Raw genomic sequence first — 19,741 nt, 5'->3', positions numbered from 1 at the left:
AAAAGAAGGATCCCTGGGAAAATCCCTAAATATTTCAAAACCAAATAGAACCCACAGTTCAAAGTCAAAAAAGTATTTTGAACTGAATGAACATAAAGAGTATCAAAAGTGGGATGTGTTACCAAGGCAGCAGGAAAGAGGAACAGAAATAATAACCATCAGCACAGAAATCAATGAACTAGAAAACAGAAGATTTGGAGGAGAGTCCAGGGGATGAAATGCAGAGTCTCATAGAAGATCAATCAGACTGACCGACCTCTACCACAGAAACCATGAAGAGAAAAGGTCAATTGCCAACGACAGGCGAGGTGGCATCGCCAGTTTCATTTAAACACAGTGAATAGCAGGGCCAAAAAGTCTTCATGGGAAACCATCAATAAATTCATCAGCTTAGATGAAACAGAAAATGTCCTTGAAAAATACAACTAGGGACGCTCATTTTTTTCTAGTTAAAGGAGGGAATAGCATTGATTTAAGGCCGCTCTTATTTTCTAATATAACCACTGAGTGCTAAAAATTGTCCCCTCCCCTGCTGCCTTAGCAGCACATCACACCTTTTGATACTGTTTTTATTTTTCAGTTCAAAGTATTCTCTTTGATTTATTCTTTGATCCATATACTGACTTGCCCAGTAAATAATAACAGTGAGAAGTCTTTTTCACAAGGAAAAGCCCAAGATCAGATGACTTTCCTAGCAAATGCCATCAACATTTCTGGAAGAAATATTAGTCCTACACAAACTCTTCTAGAAAATCGAAAAGGAATGCTTCCCAATTTAGAATACGTTGCCAACATCAAAATAATGACCAAAATAAAGACATTACTACAAAAAAGTAAATTACTGACCAATATCCCTCATGACCACAAAGTTTCTAAACAACTTTTAAAAACAAATTGTTAGGCGTGGTGGTGCATACCTTACTCCCAGAGACTTGGGAGACTGAGGCAGAAGAATCACAAGTTTGAGGCCAGCCTGGGCAACTTAACAGATCCTGCCTCAGATATTAAAAGAGATGAAGAGGTAGCTTAGTGGTAAAGCAATATTTATGAATAATAACTGATAAAGGATGCATATTTAAGATCTATCTAGAATTCTTGAAATTCAATAAACAACCTCATAAAATGCATGAAGCCTTTGAAGAGACTTCAAAGATAAAGGAAAATCTACACATGAAAACGCTCAGTTACCGGAGGTAGGAAAATTGACACCACTAGACCCTCATGGGAAAGGCTGAAAGACAACAGTGGCCAAGCAGGGACAATGACGTGAATGAGCCACACGGCCCTCCACCGCGGGTGGGAATGTAAAATGGTACAACCACAGCCACTTGGGAACAGTCCGTCCATTTCCTAGAAAGCTATACGTGTGACACAGGCATGCCACCTCCGTATCTACCCCAGGGCAGCGAAACCTCCATGTGTCCAACATTTGCACCTACAAATAAGACTGCTGTGACGTGTGACAGCCAGACACTGGAAGCAACTCACACGGCCAAACCACTGGGCTCCAGCAAGGGACGGGTTCTTAGCATCCAATAGTAGACGGGCCTCGAGATACTGATGCTGGTTACAGAGCGCCAGGCAGAGGGAATCCGCTGCTAGATGCCAGTCACATAAATCCTCAGCTGTGCCAATGAGCCCACAGCAACAGAAGGCAGCAGGTGATGGCGGTGCATAAGGAAAGGATTTCAAAAGCAGATGAAGAGTCTGGAGGCTGAGGCAGGAGGATCTTGAGTTCAAAGCTAGCCTCAGCCACTTAAGCACTTAGCAAGACCCCATCTCAAAATAAAATATAAGAAGGGGATGTGTAATGCATTCTGCTATCATATATAAAATAAATAATAAATAATGATAATAATGGACTGTGGATGTGGCTTAGTGGTTAAGCGACCAGATGGAACTGGCGGGTTTAGTTTGAGACAAGGTGAGGTCTGGCTGTAAGCATATGCAAATTTTTCCTTGTGATATTTTAATAGCACTGATACACCATGGTGACTGGCAACAGCTTAAACACCCAAGGAAAACCATTCCAGAGCAGCGAGCCAGCGTCCAGCAAGCCATGGAGACTGTCCCAGAGGACACAACCACCACTTCCCCAGAACCACGAGGAGCAGCAAGAAAAGCTGCTGATGAACTCCTATTCACAGATCCACAAACGCACTAACGCATCCATAGGGCAGGAGGAAAAAGGGAAAGGTCGCATTTCCCGCTTGGCATTTTTACCCTTTTTACACTCAGAGTCACAAGAGGGAAATGCAAAATATATCCAGTAAGTGTGTTTTAGGATATATTATCTATCATATTTTTATATATAACACATACGTGTGTGTATATATGTATGCATGTATTGGGCTCTAAGCAAACTAATCGGCACATTTTGTTTTCATTTCCTTCCACCCGTTTATCTTTTCAGGTTGCCAAGAACCGCCCTGGGAATAATCACCTCCCACACCAAGAGCCGGGGAGGTGATAATTGGTGTCTGATGACAGGAGATGACATTTTTAAACAGTCACTTAAAATTTCAGCACATATATTCCATCTTTAATTGGGAATATAGTGCTTTGACACCTAGGTTGAAAAGGTGTGTGGGGGGGGCACATACATGAATTAATGCTTGTTACTGGGAAGTTTTTCAACAACATTTTATATTGGTTTTTTAAAAACGCAAACCAGGATCTTGCAACCTGGAAGATCAAGTATCATTTATGTAACAAATATCTTAAAATACAAGGTCTAGAAAAAGGTCTCTATCCATCTACCTTTCTATCCATCAAAATAACTTCCCTGGACAACATAAGTTTTGAGATTTTGAAATATTACATAATATTAATAAACCTAAAGGGAAATAAATGATTTTTTCCTATAAGAAAAACACACCATCATGTGAGACGCTCATAGCAATTTACAGGAAGTGTCAATACAGGTGAAGGAACCAATTTTTAACATTTGTATATTGTTACAAGCTCATAATACTGAAAAGAACCAGAAGAATTTGTATGGTTTAATACCAATACACCAAAATCCATAACACATGTCGACCCATTGGGAAGCCCCAGCCATGTGGGTATGGGGCTGATTATTTCTGCCTCCATCCCCAACCCCACACAAGCTAAAAATGAGGCTCCACCAGATCAAATGTCTGTCCCCCAGCCCTGGGACTGACAGCCAGCTGGCTCACCCATTAGCGGTAGTTACAGAACTGTGGCTCAAAGCCGGGAAACCTAGACAGAGAAGTTACCTTAGGAAGCCAGCCCCGATTCCCAGGCTCAGGAACTCTCACACAGGCCATGGAGACCCGTGAGCAGAAGCGCATAATAGAATGTGCTGCAGTGAAGACACCAGAGACAACCTAGGTGGCCAGCCACAGGGGAACCATTGAAAACCTTGGTCCAGTCATCTAATGGATGAGAACACAGGGAAGGGGGAATGAACTAGAGCCACGGGGAACCCACTGGCCTTCCAATACGTTGTAAAATAAAAACGACATGTTAAAAATATGTGCTGTATGAGAAATGACCCCAGGGTAAATGATATCAAGAAATCCAGTGATAGCTGATAAGGATTGAAAGGGGGGGGGTCAAAAAAACCCCAAAATTTAGTATAAGTAATAGAGCAGATGAACAGGGATTCAGCCAGCTGAAACAAGGGTACACTCGAGCTGGAGAGCCCGGTGAGGACCTGACATCCATCCCTTGTCATCGTTCCTGATCCTCTGCGCAATCCTCACGGCTCTCAAACTCTACCTCCTCATCTGGACCTTGGCAAGAGCCGCAACTCCTCCCTGTGACCTTCTCCTCAACCGGTCATCCACTCCTCACCAGGAAAGGCCTGCCTTGGTTCCGGACCTGGCCACCACAGTCTAAGTGAGTGTGCATCTGCTGGACATGAAGCCTAAGGCGTAAGACTTTTGAATTTAGCATGCAGAGGGAAAGTCTGTCATTAGCCTATCATGATTAAGTGTTTTTGCAGTGCTTAGGATTAATCTAGAATTGTTTGCTATGAATTAATTAATCTAGAATTGTTTGCTGTGAGTTGAGCGTGTCTATTGCAGTGCCTAGCATTAAGGATTGTCATTTTCTTGATTAAGAACCTATAGAGTGAAATTGTATTGAGTGATTTGTGTGAATAAAGTATTGAAAGGGGAAAAAAAATATGTGCAGTACGATGACATCTGTGGGTAAAATAATCCCATTTCTATAGATAATACATGGCCACATGAAAGCAAAGAAAAAAGACATGTAACTATACAAAATAAACTCATAACAGTTGTCATCTTGGAGGGGGGAAAGATTGGGGGGGGGAGGGAGTTCTCTGCTACATGCAGGATTGATAAAACAAATACCTTTCTATTCTGTTACTGTCTACCACTCCTTATATACAGCAACCCGTGGCCCGCGCAGCATGCTAATGTTGTACCTCAGATAATCTGTTGACCTTTCTAGAGCTTATCTGGGAAGAGGGGGGGAAAATAAAAAGGAAAGAGGGGGAAAAAGAAAAAAAACTTTTTATTATTCATAGCTGCCAACTTGCTCTTGTTCTGGAATGAACCAATTTAAACAGATTCTTGCCAAGGTGAGAGGTTCAAAGACTGACTGGACGCAGTGGCATCAGGATGCCCTACACAGCTGCCATTTCTCTGCAGAAAAGTGGACTTTGTTTTGTCTTAGTAACATTTTGTGCGTGGTCACCATTATTTACTAAGGTGTTGAGCCAACCATCGCCACCTCCTTCCAGGCTGGGAGGTCCCTGGCCACACAGGCAGCACATTCTGCTGCACTCTGCAGAGGCCAGCACAGGACCACACCTGGCAGGGGGGTTTGCCTAGACAGCACCAAAAGGAAGCTATTTTCCTCCCCTGGGGGTGGGGGGAGGAATCCGCAGGAAATCCACCTAATGCAATGCCAAAGACAAAACAAAAACAGAACCAAAGACTCGGCACCAGCAGCAAACAACTGGGAATGAAACAGTCACAAAGAGGAGAACCATATTGTTGGGTCACCCATTTCCCCCCAATTCACCTGTAGATCCAAGGCCATCCCAGCCCAAGTCCCAGGAGGCATTTCATACCCCCTGATGAGTGGATTCCAAAACATAGAAATGCAAAAAGTGGAGAAGAGACAAAATGATTTTGCCAAGGAAGAATAAAGTTGGAAGATTTATAAAACTTGGGTCCTTGGATAAAAATGACAATAATGAGACTGTAATGGGCATCCAGATGGACCTCCAGAGCACAGAGCAGGACACCACGTCCAGAAACAGACCCACAGGCACAGGCAGCGGAATTTAACACAGGTGCCCAGGCAATTCAGTGGGAGAGGATAGTCATCTCAACAATTGGTGCTGGAGCGAGTAGACACGCATGTGGAGGAAAAAATACCTCCACACACACAAAGACCAACTCAGAATGGATCGTAGATCTAAGGGTAAAACGTTCAACGAGAAAAATTCTAGAGGAAAACTTGGGAGAAAAGCTTTGCAATCTTGATGAACCAGCACCAAGCAAGGAGCAGAAAAGAAAAAAATATATATCCAGGGATGTAACTCAGTGGTAGAGGGCTTGCCTAGCATGCAGGAGGTCCCGGGTTCAATCTCTAGCACTATTAATACCTACATAGGAATTTGTCAAAACTTAAATTCCCTGTGCTTCAAAAGACACCATTAAGAAAATGGAAATAAAAAAAAAAAAAAGCCAGGTATAGCAGCCCATACCTACAATCCTAGTGGCTCAGGAGGCTGAGGCAGGAGGATTAAGAGTTCAAAGCCAGGCTCAACAAGGCCCTAAGCAACTCAGTGAGATCCGTCTCTAAATAAAAGGTTAAAAAAGAGTTGGGGATGTGGCTCGGTGGTTAAACACCCCGAGTTCAATCCCTAGTAACAACAACAAAAAAAGGAAATACCAGATTGGAAAAAAAATATTCATAATATATATACCTGAAAACCTTGTACCGTGTAAACGAACACTCATAATTCAATAGTGAATGACAAACTATAAACATGGGCAAAGGAACTGAGTGGAAACATCACAAAAGACAGAACAAATGACTGACAAGCACCTGAGAAGGTGCTTAACATTAGTCACCAGGAAAAGGCAGAGAAGCCAAGGTCACCGCATGCCCTCCAGCACGGCTAAAATTGGAAAAGGCAGGATGTGCAGGATGGGAGGTGCCTGGACCCCCGTGTTTCTGGTAGGACGTTCAACAGTGCGACACCGCCCAGCCCCAGGTCGCCCACTCTCCCTGCCCTACACCACTCAACTCACGAGTGCGTGCCAGCCAGAGCTAAACTGTCACTCACAAGGCAGTCCCTGCCTCCAGGGGCTGGGATTCTGTGAGTGGCTCACTTTAAATTAAGCCTCAATTTGGTGTATTAGTTAAAAGCCTGCTGTTAGTACCTCAGGTGACCTCAATCCAAGCCTGAGGAGTCCCCCCGACACACACACACACACACACACACACACACACACACACACACACACACACACACACACTCTCTCTTCCATGAGCAAAAACTTCAATACTTGAAACCATCTTCAGAGGTTCTGTAATCGAGGTCACAAACCAGCAGCACTACTATTCCTGGGGAGGTTAGAGAGGCGGAACCCGGGGCCCCACCCAATCAACCCCTCTGTGTTCACTGAGATCTGTGGGGGGCACCACTGCACCATCAGTGGGAATCTGCGGCAGACTCCGAGCTGGACCAAGATGTGACTGAGAAAACACAGGTGCCCCCACGTAGACTGGGGTGGCCCTTGTTGCTCCTCCTTGCTCTCTGGAGGGCACAACACAGGCCCAGGGAGCCAGGACAGAGACTCCGGCTAACCACAGGCTGTCCCCGAGAGGGGTACCCTGGAGACACTTGGTTGAAAACGAGTTTTCAAGCAAACCTGACTTGGCCAAACCGCTTTAGATGGATATTGCATCTCACTGGGATTTAGGTGAATCACAAACCATCAGGAGGGAAGGGAGGGAGGAAGGGAAAAGGGCTTGGAGGGATCGTGGACCTTCAGGAGGTCCTTTCCAAACCCAATGAGGCTGGGGGTGTAGCTCGGTAAGAGCTCGTTCCTCGAGCCCCTAGCCCGGGTCTGAGCCCCAGTAGCACTCAAATTCCTATTTTGGAGACAGGCACAGGAAAATACATGCAAGAAAGATGGGGGGGGGGAAGGTTAAAAGCTATATGTATGTATTTTAAGAAAAAATAGTACCTACCTTTTAACACAAAGGAAAGGTAGGTGCTCATAAATTATTCATATTGAGGCAACTCAATTATACAGATGAAACAGATCAAAGGTATTCCTCACGTCACCTGGCTTTGCCACCAGATCAATTTTGACACTTTCTCTCTTAAAACACCACCTGCTTCAGCTACCCTGATTCCCACCCCAGCATCCGAGCACCCGAGATGAGGTCACTTTTATTTGTGCCCTCACGACTCACCCACAGCACCGGCCAGCATCGAAGCTCACCACTGAAACAGGTAGAGGGTGCCGGCCAACGAGGGTCCCAGGACTGCTTGGAAGAGAGTCCCACAGGTTGAGTCCTTGGGCCATATTTATTGAGAACCTCCCTCTCCCAGGCACCACTCTGGGATCAGGGCGTGGGGCACGAGGACCCACCGTCCAGGTGTCCATCATCTGCAGCCTCTCGGGGCTTCTTTACACCCTCCACCTGGCACCCGTGTTCTGCAGTTTAGGGCTCGTAGAAGGTCAGATACCTCTGCACCTTGCTGGACCTATGGGTATCTAAGGCGTCCTGTCTGCCCCCCAGATGCACACGCCCTTTCACGGGCCTGATGTCCCTGATCTCTCACCTCCCTCCGTCTCAGAAGAAAAAGTTGAAAAAAATTACCTCTTAAAATCTGATTTTCCCCTCCAGTTAGTTCTAGGCTCAGCTGCCCTGTGATTTTCCCCTCATTTGCCAATTTCTTTTCACTTTGTATAAGTCCCTGCGGCTTCTGCACAATGATTCCAACACACCAGCCACAAACAACAACAACAGAGAAGGAGGACAATGAAGCCGACGTTTGTCACGGACTCCACGGCAGTTCACTTGTGTTTTAATCCTAAAAATTTTCTCCTATTTATTTATTTATTTATTTTAGTGTTGCTGGAACTTGAACCTGGGCCTGGGGCATGTCGGACAAGGGCTCTACCTCTAGATACCCTCCCAGGACCTTTTCAGTTTGCTTTTATGACAAGGTTTCCCTAAATTGCTGAGGCTGGCATCAAACTTAAGATCTTCTTGCCTCAGCCTCCCAAGCAGCTGGGATTACAGGTCTGGATCATCATGTTGTTGTTTTTTTTCTTTCTTTCTTTCTGTTTTTTTTTTTTTTTTTTTTAAATTAAGGAGCTGCTTGGGGGATTTGCACTTGAATCTTAAACACTCCAGGTGCAAGTTCTCAGGGCTGCAGTCCCCGTGTCTGGAGGGAAAATACCTGTGCCTTTTCTCTCCACCTGCCCAAACACTGATCCTTAAAGCCACTTGGGAACACAGTATCTTAGTTATTTTGAAGTTTGCTCTTTGCCTCTGTACCTGCATGTTGAGCTGGGGACATTCTTAATAGATGTCTCTATGGGATCATATGGTGTCACTGGTACCAGCAAGCAGAGACACATGTAGTAGAATGTTCTTGCAGGAAAAAAAAAAAAAAAAACAGACAACCCAACGTCTAGCTCCCAGAAACAGATTAAATCCCTTGAGGTGCAAACACTCCGCCGAAAGCCATGCGGCCATGAAAGGGGATAAGGTAACCCACTCATGCATAATGATCACAGGAATCTTAGTACATGTTTCAGGGTGTAGAATTCACTACATGCGTCGATATTCTGCAACACGTTGAGTAATAGAACTCGTGTTTATTAAGTTGCACGTGCTTGTGTTGATCGTGATTACACCGTATTACACACGATTAGCACAGCGCACATTAATACACGAAAAAATCAAAGTGCAGAGGACGGGGAAGTGGGTCGGGATACGAACACGAGGTGGGATCTGTGGATCCTGGAGAGCGGGGGGGCTCAGGCCGTGCACCGCGGCGGCCGCCCGCGAAACCCAGGGGCCGGGCTGCACCCGCAATTTCGCCTCCATCCCGTCGGGTTGGGCCCGAGGAGCCGCGCTGCTCTGTCCCGGGATCAGGGACACCCCGAAAGCCAACAGGGGAGTCTGCGGGAAGGAGCGTGGGGGCTTATTTTATTAAACGTCCGTACTCACTCCCGACCAGCAGCCGGGCGACACGGTCGGCCCCGGGGTCGGGCTGATCCTGACAGCGGCCGTCACTCCTCCGCTTCCGGGGGCCATCTAGCTGCCACTAGCTGCCATCTAGCTCCCGAGACCAGCCGAGCAAGGTCGCTCGAGCTCTGGCGGAGCCGGGATTCGAACCCTGAACTCCGAGACCCAACAGGCTCCCTACTTGCTCGGTCTTTCAGATTCGCGTCTTGGGCAGCCCGCGGGGACACCGGGGACGCCGCCCCAGCGAAGCCCGGGACACCCACTCGCCGTGGGGGCGGGGAGCCGCCGGCGCGCGCCCGCTAAGCCCCGCCCGGCTGGGCCGAGGGGCGGGGCCGAGGGGCGGGGCCGCGCTCGCGCCGCGCTCGCGCCCGCGGGCTGGTCGCGGGAGCGGCGCCAGGATAGAGGATCGCGGGGCCGCCATTCTAACGCAGGCGCGGTGGCCAAGTGGTAAGGCGTCGGTCTCGTAAACCGAAGATCACGGGTTCGAACCCCGTCCGTGCCTGCCGCGATCCTTTATCCAGGGGGGTGAGAATTTTTAGGCGGAAATGAGCTCTCAAAAGGGTTCCTGCAGGGCCTCTACGCCCCCGACTCCGCGTTTAATCCTTTCCCTGAAATCCTTAAGGGTGCGATCGTGTTTTCTTTAACTGGCCTTAATCGCTGCTCCCTCTCTTGCAGAAGGTGGAGGGCCGCGTGGTCCAGCTTGGGCAGCCAACCTGGCCCCTACTGCCGTCCACCTCTGGGAGAAGGTGCAGAGCTCCCGTGGCCGGGGTCTCCTGTAGCTCCTGGCCCCGGCGAAGCCCCAGCAGACCCACCTAGCTGGTGGCACTTCACATTTTCCTGAACATTAAAATCCGATTTTATCCACCCCAAAGAGAGGACTGCGGTTGCCTGACATGGAGCCCACACCCAGAGTCAGCTGGTGTCTGTCTGGCTGCTATTTTTAAAAGGAAATCCACTGTAGGCATTGCAGTTCGGGAGGGCGGGAGCCCTGCCCAGACTTGAGAAAAGAAACCTCTTGCTCGGAGCCTCCATTGGCCCCTCCGTAAAACGGGCGTGTGGCTGGCGGCCTGAGATTCCCAATGGGGAAGGCGTCGGTCTCGGAAACCTTAGATCACGTGATCGAACCTAGGTCTGGCTGAGCTTTCCAACTGCAGAAAGTATTAATGGAGCTCTTGCTGTGTGCTTGGTGGAACTGGACTCTGCCTGTCTTGATGAACCAGCCCGACCAGAGGAGGCTCTCCTATGCTGCAAGGGGGGAGCTAGGGAAGCTGAGCCTGTAGCAAGCTTGTTAAAACACAGATGGCAGGCTAGCACCCCCAGATCTTCTGCATTCACTGGCTGGGGTCGGGGACGGGTCATCTGCATTTCTAACAAGTTCTGGAATGGTGAAAAAAAGTTGCTGAATTCCCAGGCCACACTTTGAGAATTATTCCTCTGCCAAGAGCCACATTCTAAAGCCACATCCTCAACCCGGGAAGGAGCCTATGTGTATGTTCATATATAAATATATAAGTTAATGCACACAAAAATAGTGAGCAGCTTCTCACATTTCAACCTGAGGGTCACTTTAAAATGCAGGTTCTGGCCAAACACGTTTTATAGTCCCAGCCACTCTGAAAGCTGAGGCAGGAGGATCGCCAACCTGGGCAACTTATCAAGACCAACTTTTAAAATAAAAAGGCCTGGGGATGTAGCTCAGTGATAAAGGATGCCCGAGTTCAATGCCCAGTAGTGTGAGTGAGAGCACACACACACACACACACAAGCAGGTTCTGACTTTGTGGTTGGGGGGGGGGGGTTGCTTGAGATGCTGCAGCCAGGGGATGGAGAGAAAGAGGTAAACCAAAATAACTGTTGTTGCTTTATGGTGAAGAAGCACAATAGGGAAGCGGTTGAAAGGATTCCTTCCCTTCTTACCCTGGACAGTGTTTGGATTTTCTTCAAGACAACGGTTTTACATGGCTAATTTGTCACCTACAAATCCTCCCTATCAAAGAAACAGAAGGAGGAGGAAGTTGTCATTGTTGGATGGGGTGGCGCACACTGCAGGAGGATCTCAAGTTCAAGGCCAGCAGTAACTTAGTGAGGCCCTAAGTAATGTAGCGAGACCCTGTGTCAAAATTAAAAAATAAAATTAAAAGGGCTGGGGATGTGACTCAGTGGTTAAGCACCCCTGCACCCCTCTATTCAATACCTAGTGCCAAAAAAAAAAAGAAAGAAGGAAAACACACACACACACACACACACACACACAGCCTATTAGATGGAACACAGGCATATTAGAACAATCAGATTTGAAATAGGCAAATGATGGCTCTCTCCACTGGTGCATCCATTCTTCTTCTTCTTCTTTTGAAAAGAGCCACAAAAGAGCATTTATATTCTTTATGTTCTTTATGTTCTCCACCATTAAGACTGTCCCCCAAATGGCTCAGCAGTAGAGCACCCGCCTCACACACTTGAGGCCCTGGATTAGATCCCCAGCACCACATAAAAATAAATAAATAAAATAAAGGTATTGTGTCCAACTACAACTAAGAAAATCATTAAAAAGAAAAGATTGTCCCCTAGGATTCCTCCCCATTAAAAAGGTAAAAATACCTCTGCTCTGGGCAGGTGGGCCAGTATCTATAAAGCATGGTGCTGTTCCCCTGATTTCCCACTCCACCCCTCCCTTCTCACACCCCTGCTTCTCTGTCTTGGGTGAAGAATGTTTTTTAGCAAAAGGCAATTTTTATAATGTACCCTTGAAAGACCCTAGCCCAGTCAGCCCAGTTACCTAAGGCCAAGATATGAAACCAAGATACCAGGCACGCCATAAACAGGTTCAGGCGCCAGGCATGCTCTCCGGACAACCGGTTGAAGAACAGAGCACCCGCATCCTGAGGCATGAATGAATAAACCGGAACAGATAAGCAGGAACAGAAAGAATAGAATGCAGACCTGTGGTTTTTGGAATGCAGACCTGTACCCCCTAAGGTGGCCTATATGCTAGATTTAAACAAACCAATAAGAAACCTGTTGCTTCCCGGCGCGCGCGCGAAACCTGTCCCAAACCCTATAAAAATCTCTGTATCCCCAAGTCCAGTGTGCCAGTTCACCAAAGCTCCGGCTGAGGTTCTGCTGGGCACCCGCAGGCGCCTGTGTCCCAATAAACCAACCTCTTGCTTTTGCAGCCAGTGTTTCGTGTGATTCTCCTTGGACAGGGATACGGGGGTCTTTCATTGGACGGGGGTCTTTCACCCTGGACACCACATATGCAAAGAAAAAAAATTACATGAAATAACTAAGCGCATAAATTCATATATGGAGAAGTGCTTGCTGTTTTGTTTCTCAGTTTTAAACCTGGAAGTAATGCACAAATCCCAAAGCTGTCACCTCTGGTGGAAATCTGGGGAGGCCATGGAGCTGTAAAACCAGTTTGGCAGGCGCCGTAGAATCAGACACTCTCTCGAGCAAAATCCTGAATTCAAGTTCCGTTTACACTTGGATGAATAAAGCTGATCATGTGATGGAATAAGCAAGATGTGTTTATTTAAAGCACTTGTGCTCTTGAATAGATAAAGCCATGTTTGGATTTCTATAACTTTTGTATGGATCTCATGTCTGAAGGTCACTTTGGAGTCAGCCGCCTTTGTTCTGTGAAGAATCACTCCCAGGTCTCTTATTTATTTATTATTTGTTTAGTTAGTTTGTTGTAGATGGACACAATACCTTTGCTTTATTTTTATGTGATGCTGAGGATTGAACCCAGTGCCTCCCACGTGCCAGTGAGCAGCACCTCCAGCTCCCCCCACCCCAGGTCTCTTTTAGATAGGTAAGGGGAAGGTAGGAAGGCTTCTGATGCTGGGGTGGAGCAGGGAAGAGAGGCAGGTGAGACAGAACCTGAAGACAACCACACTATGGTGAGAAGGTAGATGTGCATTAGGATCCAGTGGCTAACGGGGAGAGAAGCGCTTCCGACCTCCCTCCCTGTTACCCAAGGTCAATCATGGGCAGGCATCATTGATACTTGAGTTTTGCTGAGACAGATCACCAGGCTGCAGCCTGAGAAACAATTCCTTTGGTGTCTGAGGCCGAGGGAGCCTAGGTTCCCACTAACATCCCAGAGTCAGCAAGGAAGCACCACTCTGCCCGCAGGGGCTATGCTACAGCCACTTCAACAGCGACACCTAGTGGCCGCATGAAGCAAGAGCAGAGCCAGACGGCTTCAGTGGGGCCACACCTCTTGGTACCATCTCTACTGGGGCTGGGGTTGTGGCTCAGTGGCAGAGCACTTGCTGGCATGTATGAGGCCCTGGGTTTGATGCTTAGCACCCCCACTAAAAATAAACAAATAAAATAAAGGCATTCTGTCCATCTACAACTACAAAATAAAATTTTTAAAAAAGAGGCCATGTGTCATGTTCCATGGCATGGACATGTCATCTTAAAACAAAAAAAAAAAAGAAAAGAAAAAAGAATCTCGACTGGCCACCTAATAATCTCTTTGTACATTAATTTCTCCCACTGTAAAATCAGAATGACACACACTCACCGGCTTTCTCGGTCGTGGACTTCTAATGACCATCCTACGTTCCTATCCACCAGCCAGGATGGTTTGGTAAAGAGCCATTCATGGCCCTGCAGGTAGACTTGGAAAGAGTGACCGATTCATTGACCTGAAGGGGTGACCATGAATGCAGATGAGTAAGAGAAATTGATATTTTGGATCTTGCCTTTTAAAGATGAACTAAGGAAGTCGGGTAAGGTGGTGCTCGCCTGTAATCCCAGTGACTTAGTAGACCAAGGCCGGAGGGTTGCAAGTTTGAGGCCAGCCTTAGCAACTGAGCGTGACCCTAAGCACTCAGCAAGACTCTGCCTCAAAATAAAAAATCCAAAAGAGCTCTATGGGTGTAATTCAGTGGTAAAGCACCCTGGGTTCAATCCCCAGAACTAAAACAAATAAGTAAAGATGCATTAAGGGACTGAGATGTAGTTCAGTGGTAGAGCACTTCCCTAGTAGTCAAGTGGCTCTGGGTTCCCTCCCCAGCACCCCCCAAAAGGAATAAAATATGATGATATGCATTAAAATTGCACATATCTAATGTACACAATTGGGTGACCTTGGACATGTGCATACTCCCTTGATACCATCACCACAAACAAGGTAATGAACATATCCATCACCTCCGAGAGTTTCCCTGAGTCCCTTTGAACATATTTATTCATTTATTTGGGTGTGATAATGGTACTTAACATGAAATAATTTCTCTTAATGAATTTTTTTTTAAATTTTTAATGTTTTATTGTTTAGTTCTCGGCGGACACAACATCTTTGTTGGTATGTGGTGCTGAGGATCGAACCCGGGCCGCACGCATGTCAGGCGAGCGCGCTACCGCTTGAGCCACATCCCCAGCCCTCTTAATGAATTTTTAACTGTACACTATCATGCGTTGACTCTTAGGCACTATGTTGGTAACAGATTTCAGAATACATTGCTCTTAGGGAACTGTGACTTTAGGTCCCGTTTTGGCTGGGGATGCAGTTCAGGAGTTGAGTGCTTGACTAGCATGCGTGAGGCCCTCGATCCACCCTAGTACTGCAAAACAAAAAAAACAAAACCACATCTATCAAGAGATTTACCTGTATGTGCCTGCATTGGTTTTGAGTTCTGAGGCTCTAAAGAAATTCCAGTTCCATGACAAGGAAGCCCCATGCAGCAGGCTATCGATAATGAAGACCTACATGTGGCGGGAGGAAGAAAGAATTGCAGGGGAAAATCACTACTTTTTTCCTAGTATCATAACCAAGAGAAGCACTGTGATTTTTTTAAAAATTATTATTTACAACCTTTGCAGTACAAACTTATAAAGTTAACCACAGGAGCAGGGTGAGGGGAGAAGAAGAAATGTAAAGAATCAACAGTTGGGAGACCTCTGGAGAGCAGGGTTGTTCACACAGAGAAGGCGCTTGCATGGAGACGATGCCAAGTCCCCAGTGACACAAAGCTCGGTCTTGCTCCATAGTGACCCTCTGCAAGAAGAGGCCTCCAGTCCACACCACTTTGGCAGGCCCCCCCTTCTGGTGTGACATCATGTGCTTAAAAAACTACATTAAAGAATAAAAAAAAAAAATGAGATGCTTATTAAGGGAGCAAGTGGTTTGTATACGTTCATGAGCTGAGAACCACATTTCAAAACCAGAACCATATTTCAGGCACAAGTAGCACTTAAAAGAAAATACTGCGGCAGGCCTCTGGAAGCAGCTTCCGTTTTGCTGAGCAAATTGCCAGACTCGGGCACAAGAGACCCTTCCCATGATTCCATGTTCCCTTTTGCCTCTGGCCTTCTGGGAATCATGCCCCAACCCGCTTTCCTTGGACTGTGATATGAGCAAGAAATAAACTTGCACTGTGTTAAGCCAACGAAAGATGGGGGCTAGCTGTTACAGCAGCTACCACTGTTCTGCTCCACCTGACCATTGTCCCCTAGGAAGCTGGCCCTCTGCTGCCAAATATTTAGATCATCTGATTTTTTTTTTTAATCCAGAAGTCTGGATTTTTTTAAAAACAAAATATATGAAATTTCCTGACTTAAAAATACTGGCCACTGAATCAAATTTATTATTATTATTATTATTTTAAATGCTCTGCAGGCCAAATTAAACACATCTGTGGGCTCAATTTGGCCCTGTGCTCTGCCAATTGCAACCTCTGGGCAAAACGCTCCAAATCCACCAGCGTTTATTTTGACGCTGGCGTTGGTCTGAGAGTCAGTGGTGTGGTCACCGACCCGTGGGTTCCAGGGAAGCCATCCACGCCCACAGGGAAGTGGACTTTTTCGTTTCCACTTGGGCCAGACTTCTTGGTATTCTAGTTTCTCCACACACTCTGCTGAAACTATGAGAAGTCCATTCTGAGTCTCTGGGTGACCAGGCACAGGCCAGTCTGGCCACTCGAGTGCCTCATCCACTTTGACTCCCCTGGACTAGGGGGCGGGATGAAGTGGAGGCCAGGGATCAGCCACCACATTTTAAAGGAGAGGAGGGAGACGTCTTTGCAATTGTAAAACTATCCGTAGCATAAAATGATCATCGTCGCATATAATTGCTGATGACCATTGTCACAATTTAGTATGTAAATTGTGTACTACAATCTAGTACACTTAGTATGCGCCAGACCTATACAAGCCCTCCTTGGGTCTCACGCAGAGTCGCTCTTTTAACTTCCCCCTGGTTGTCACTAAAGGAACTGAAACTCAGGAGGGACGTTGGATTTGTCCCACTCAGGGACAGATTTCCAGCTTCTCCCTTCCTGGCAAAGCCAGGCTCTTTACCGGCGACTTATATGCCTGGGTCCTTACCCCTTAGCAGGTAAGGACTTGTGTCCCAGCCCACCAGGAACCACGGGCCCTCTGGTCTCGCCAAACAGTAGCGTGTCTTTCTGTCACTCAGGGCCTGGAGTTCTCCTGGGAACCTTGGGACCCACAAAGGGGAAGTCACCAGGACCCAGAGCCCAGTCTCTCTCCCAGGGCCTCCTGCCACTTTGCTCCTTTTCCGACAGTCTGCCCTGAGCCCTGCCGGGGGGCTTCACAGGGGTACAGACCGCGAGACAGAACCCATGGCCACCCCCAGGGGCTCACGGACAAATGGCAAAGGGGTTAATAAATACACACAGAAAGGGACAGAAGCACCCGTGTGAGCAGAGAGGACTCGCCCAAGCAGAGGTTTCCCAGGCGGATCTGAGCATCGGAGGCGTGGGGGAGTCTCATCAGAGATGTGGAAGCCCGGAGCGGGCTTTACCCAAGTCACTTCCTCTCTCTGCCAAGGGGGAGCCACCCCACCTGCCTCTCCACCTCTGGAAGCTGCCATGATACACCACCGAGTGTCCCGCAAGGAATGCAAGAGTGGACAGCCTTGGGCCAGAGGCCCCCCCTGGAAGCGCCGCACACCGGGCTGAGACCCGGGAGCCAGGGAGCCGGCAGCATTCACAGGTACCCCCAGCCTTCCTAGCAACTTCCTGTCAGAGGACCCAGGGCAAGTGACTTCGCCACCAGGATGTCAGTTTCCTCATCGGTCAACAGTTCCTGCTCCACGGGGTCGATCTGATGGTGGAGGGTTCTTCAGGGTGTGGAAGGACGCGCACACGGCAGGCTCCATCAGAGATCATTTGTATCATAGGGTCCGTCCCAGATGCCAACCAAGTAGGGCAGAGGCACCCAGGGCCCCAACTTGCCCTGAGTGTTTGTTTGTTCGTTTGTTTGTTTATACCAGGGATTGAACCCAAGGGTGCTTTCCCAGTGAGCTACATCCCCAGTCCTTTTTCTTTTTATTTGGAGACAGGGTCTGGCAAGTTACCTAGGGCCTCCTCAGGTGCTGAGGCTGACCTTGAACTTGTGATCCTCCTGCCTCTGCCTCCCACCTTGCAGGGATTACAGGCCTGTGCCACTGTGCCTGGCCTGCTCTGATCTTTTTTTTTTTTTTTTTAACCTCACAAAGAAATGCAAGACTGAAAGTCTCTGCCCACCTGTCATCCCAGACTCTGAGGACCTGAGACACAGAGTCTTTTTCCTTTGCTGCCCTTGACCTGGATTTCTGCCGCCCTTGTATGTAGTGGCGGGGGGTGGGGGTGGGGGACACAAACATCATGGAGCAGGTGGGCAAGGCACAGTGAAAGGCCCTCCATTGCTCCTGCAGAGGGCCCGAGGCTGGGCCAGGGCAGGGCACCCCTGGCTCTCAGAGCACTTCAGACCTCATCAAGGGAAAGCCACTTGCCTAAGACCTTGTGCTCAGAGGGATTTTTTTAGATTAGATTCTTCACATTATCTCCCAAAGAGATCACAAGGTGGTCACAGCCTCCTGAAGGGGTCAAGGGGGGCAGGGGGCCATCAAGCCTCCTCAAACTCTGTCCCAAGATCCCAATGGAGGTGCAAAAGGGTCCGTTCTCTATGCATCTTGTCCATCCTGCATCTCACGTACCTGCACTGCAAACCACTCTCCACCTGTTTTTTACAGGTTTACATTTGTTCAGTGTGAATGTGATTTTTGTATGCTTGCTTTGGAAGTTTTTAAATTTGCTTTTATATTATGGGAATCTTGGAAAACTGGGCTCTTTCCTGACCCCTCCCCCAAGCCACAGAGAGGTGGCATGAGTCTGTCTACAGGCCAAGAGTCGGAGTCCAGGGCTTTCCTGAGGCTCAGGCCAAGTTCTCCAGGGCTCCTGCTCCCTGGTGTGGCTTCTCCACCGTTCTGGCTGGGACCTTAGCATCACCCTCTGGCCAGGAACCTGGGTACAAGTGGGGCTTCTTTCTGGGAGAAGGCAGCATGGGCCTCTGGGGCTTCAAGCCAAAGAGCTTTCGTTTGGAGGAGTCTATGGTACTTCCAGCGCCTAACAATTGCAGGCCAGTCGTCAGCCTGAGTCATGGGCCACCAAGGCAGGCCTGGCCAGGGTCAGCCTTCAGCCAGGCGCGACCCACAGGGCCCTGCGTGGACTGCAATCCGATGTTCCCTCTGGCAGCATCCAACCAACCCCAGGGTCTGGGCTGGACTGGGGATGATGAAATTCCAGAATCCTGTGGCTCAGCGTACAGATGTGGGAGTGCCAGGAGGCCAGCACCATGCAGAACCCTGATCCAGCACGACCACAGCAAGAAGGAGCTACTTCAGCTGCCCAAGGGGCCTCTGCACTTGCCGTACCTGTTGCCTGGACTCCACCCCCCACTGGCCCAGTATTTTCCTTTGCTTGGTTCCTGTTTTCCCAGTACTGAGCCCAATATGAACAACCATTGTTACCAATGACTCCTCCCGGGCGTCATCTCATTCCATCCCCCTGAGTCCTCTAAAGCAGGCCTCATACTTCTACTATCAATGAGGAAACCAAGTGCCCAGGGTCTCCCAAGGGGAGAGGCAGCAGAGGGGACATAGCAACAGACCCCCCAAGAGGGGTTAGTGAGGCTGCTGCAGCGTCCATGAAGACTGCCCACAGTGGGGACGTCCCTGCCCAGCCCCGATTTCTCACGGTGCCCTGACCCAAGACCAGCAGGCTCCAGAGTGAGTGCCCTGGACCACATGACAAATACTGTTGACTCAGGTCTCTCCCCTAGATGACAGATTCCTGTGTCAGGGTCGTGTCTTGCTTTCACCATGGTCCCAGAATCAGCTGTGCCTAGCAGAGAGGACAAATTGTCCAATGAACAGCTGATTCTCTAAGGCTTGGTCTTCTCAGCACAGTTGATATGTGTGGCACATAGTAGGTCTTCAGGAGGAGACGGGGGTGGCTATCGGTGATCTGCCCTTTGCCTTAGAGGGGTCTGACCTTATCCCTCTTTTGCCAGATTCCTTCTCCAGGTTGCTATTGGATGAACAGCTCCTGGGGGGTAGGGGACAAGAGCCACAGGGCCTGTGAATCAAAGTCCTGTGCAGGGACTACCATGACAGGAACCCCAAAGTAGCAGAACAGGCAGTGGTGCAGCCTGGCAGAGGGAGAGGAGGGGCGGTCTGGCTCACTCCCTCTGGAGGGGGTCTCTGGACCCCCCC

At 48.3% G+C, this 19,741-nt stretch overlaps 1 protein-coding gene, 1 long non-coding RNA gene and 1 other non-coding gene across 5 annotated transcripts in view; all 3 read left to right on the top strand.

Annotated features, from left to right (window-relative positions):
- Mrtfb (myocardin related transcription factor B) overlaps nt 1–3,924 on the top strand; it is a 172,377-nt gene extending 168,453 nt beyond the window's left edge. For 2 of the 3 annotated variants that reach the window (XR_013427058.1, XR_013427057.1), the window contains 2 exons: nt 1,977–2,269; nt 2,414–3,924. Coding sequence is in view for 1 of the 3 variants with exons in the window: in XM_078024340.1 (XP_077880466.1) it covers nt 2,414–2,439 (26 nt within the window). In the remaining 2 variants the exon portion in view is untranslated. The remainder of the gene's footprint in view (nt 1–1,976; nt 2,270–2,413) is intronic. The other variant, XM_078024340.1, reaches the window with a different exon arrangement.
- Nucleotides 3,925–9,602: 5,678 nt separating this feature from the next.
- Nucleotides 9,603–10,096, top strand: LOC144367077 (uncharacterized). The gene is made up of 2 exons (XR_013426285.1): nt 9,603–9,672; nt 9,901–10,096. It is a non-coding gene; the product is annotated as an uncharacterized LOC144367077 (long non-coding RNA).
- Trnat-cgu (transfer RNA threonine (anticodon CGU)) lies at nt 9,656–9,727 on the top strand. The gene has a single exon. It is a non-coding gene; the product is annotated as a tRNA-Thr (tRNA).
- Nucleotides 10,097–19,741: the final 9,645 nt, after the last annotated feature.

The sequence above is a fragment of the Ictidomys tridecemlineatus genome, chromosome 10 (genome assembly GCF_052094955.1).
Source record: "Ictidomys tridecemlineatus isolate mIctTri1 chromosome 10, mIctTri1.hap1, whole genome shotgun sequence".
Taxonomy (NCBI): Eukaryota; Metazoa; Chordata; class Mammalia; order Rodentia; family Sciuridae; genus Ictidomys; species Ictidomys tridecemlineatus.
This window is presented reverse-complemented; position numbering and strand designations above follow the sequence as displayed.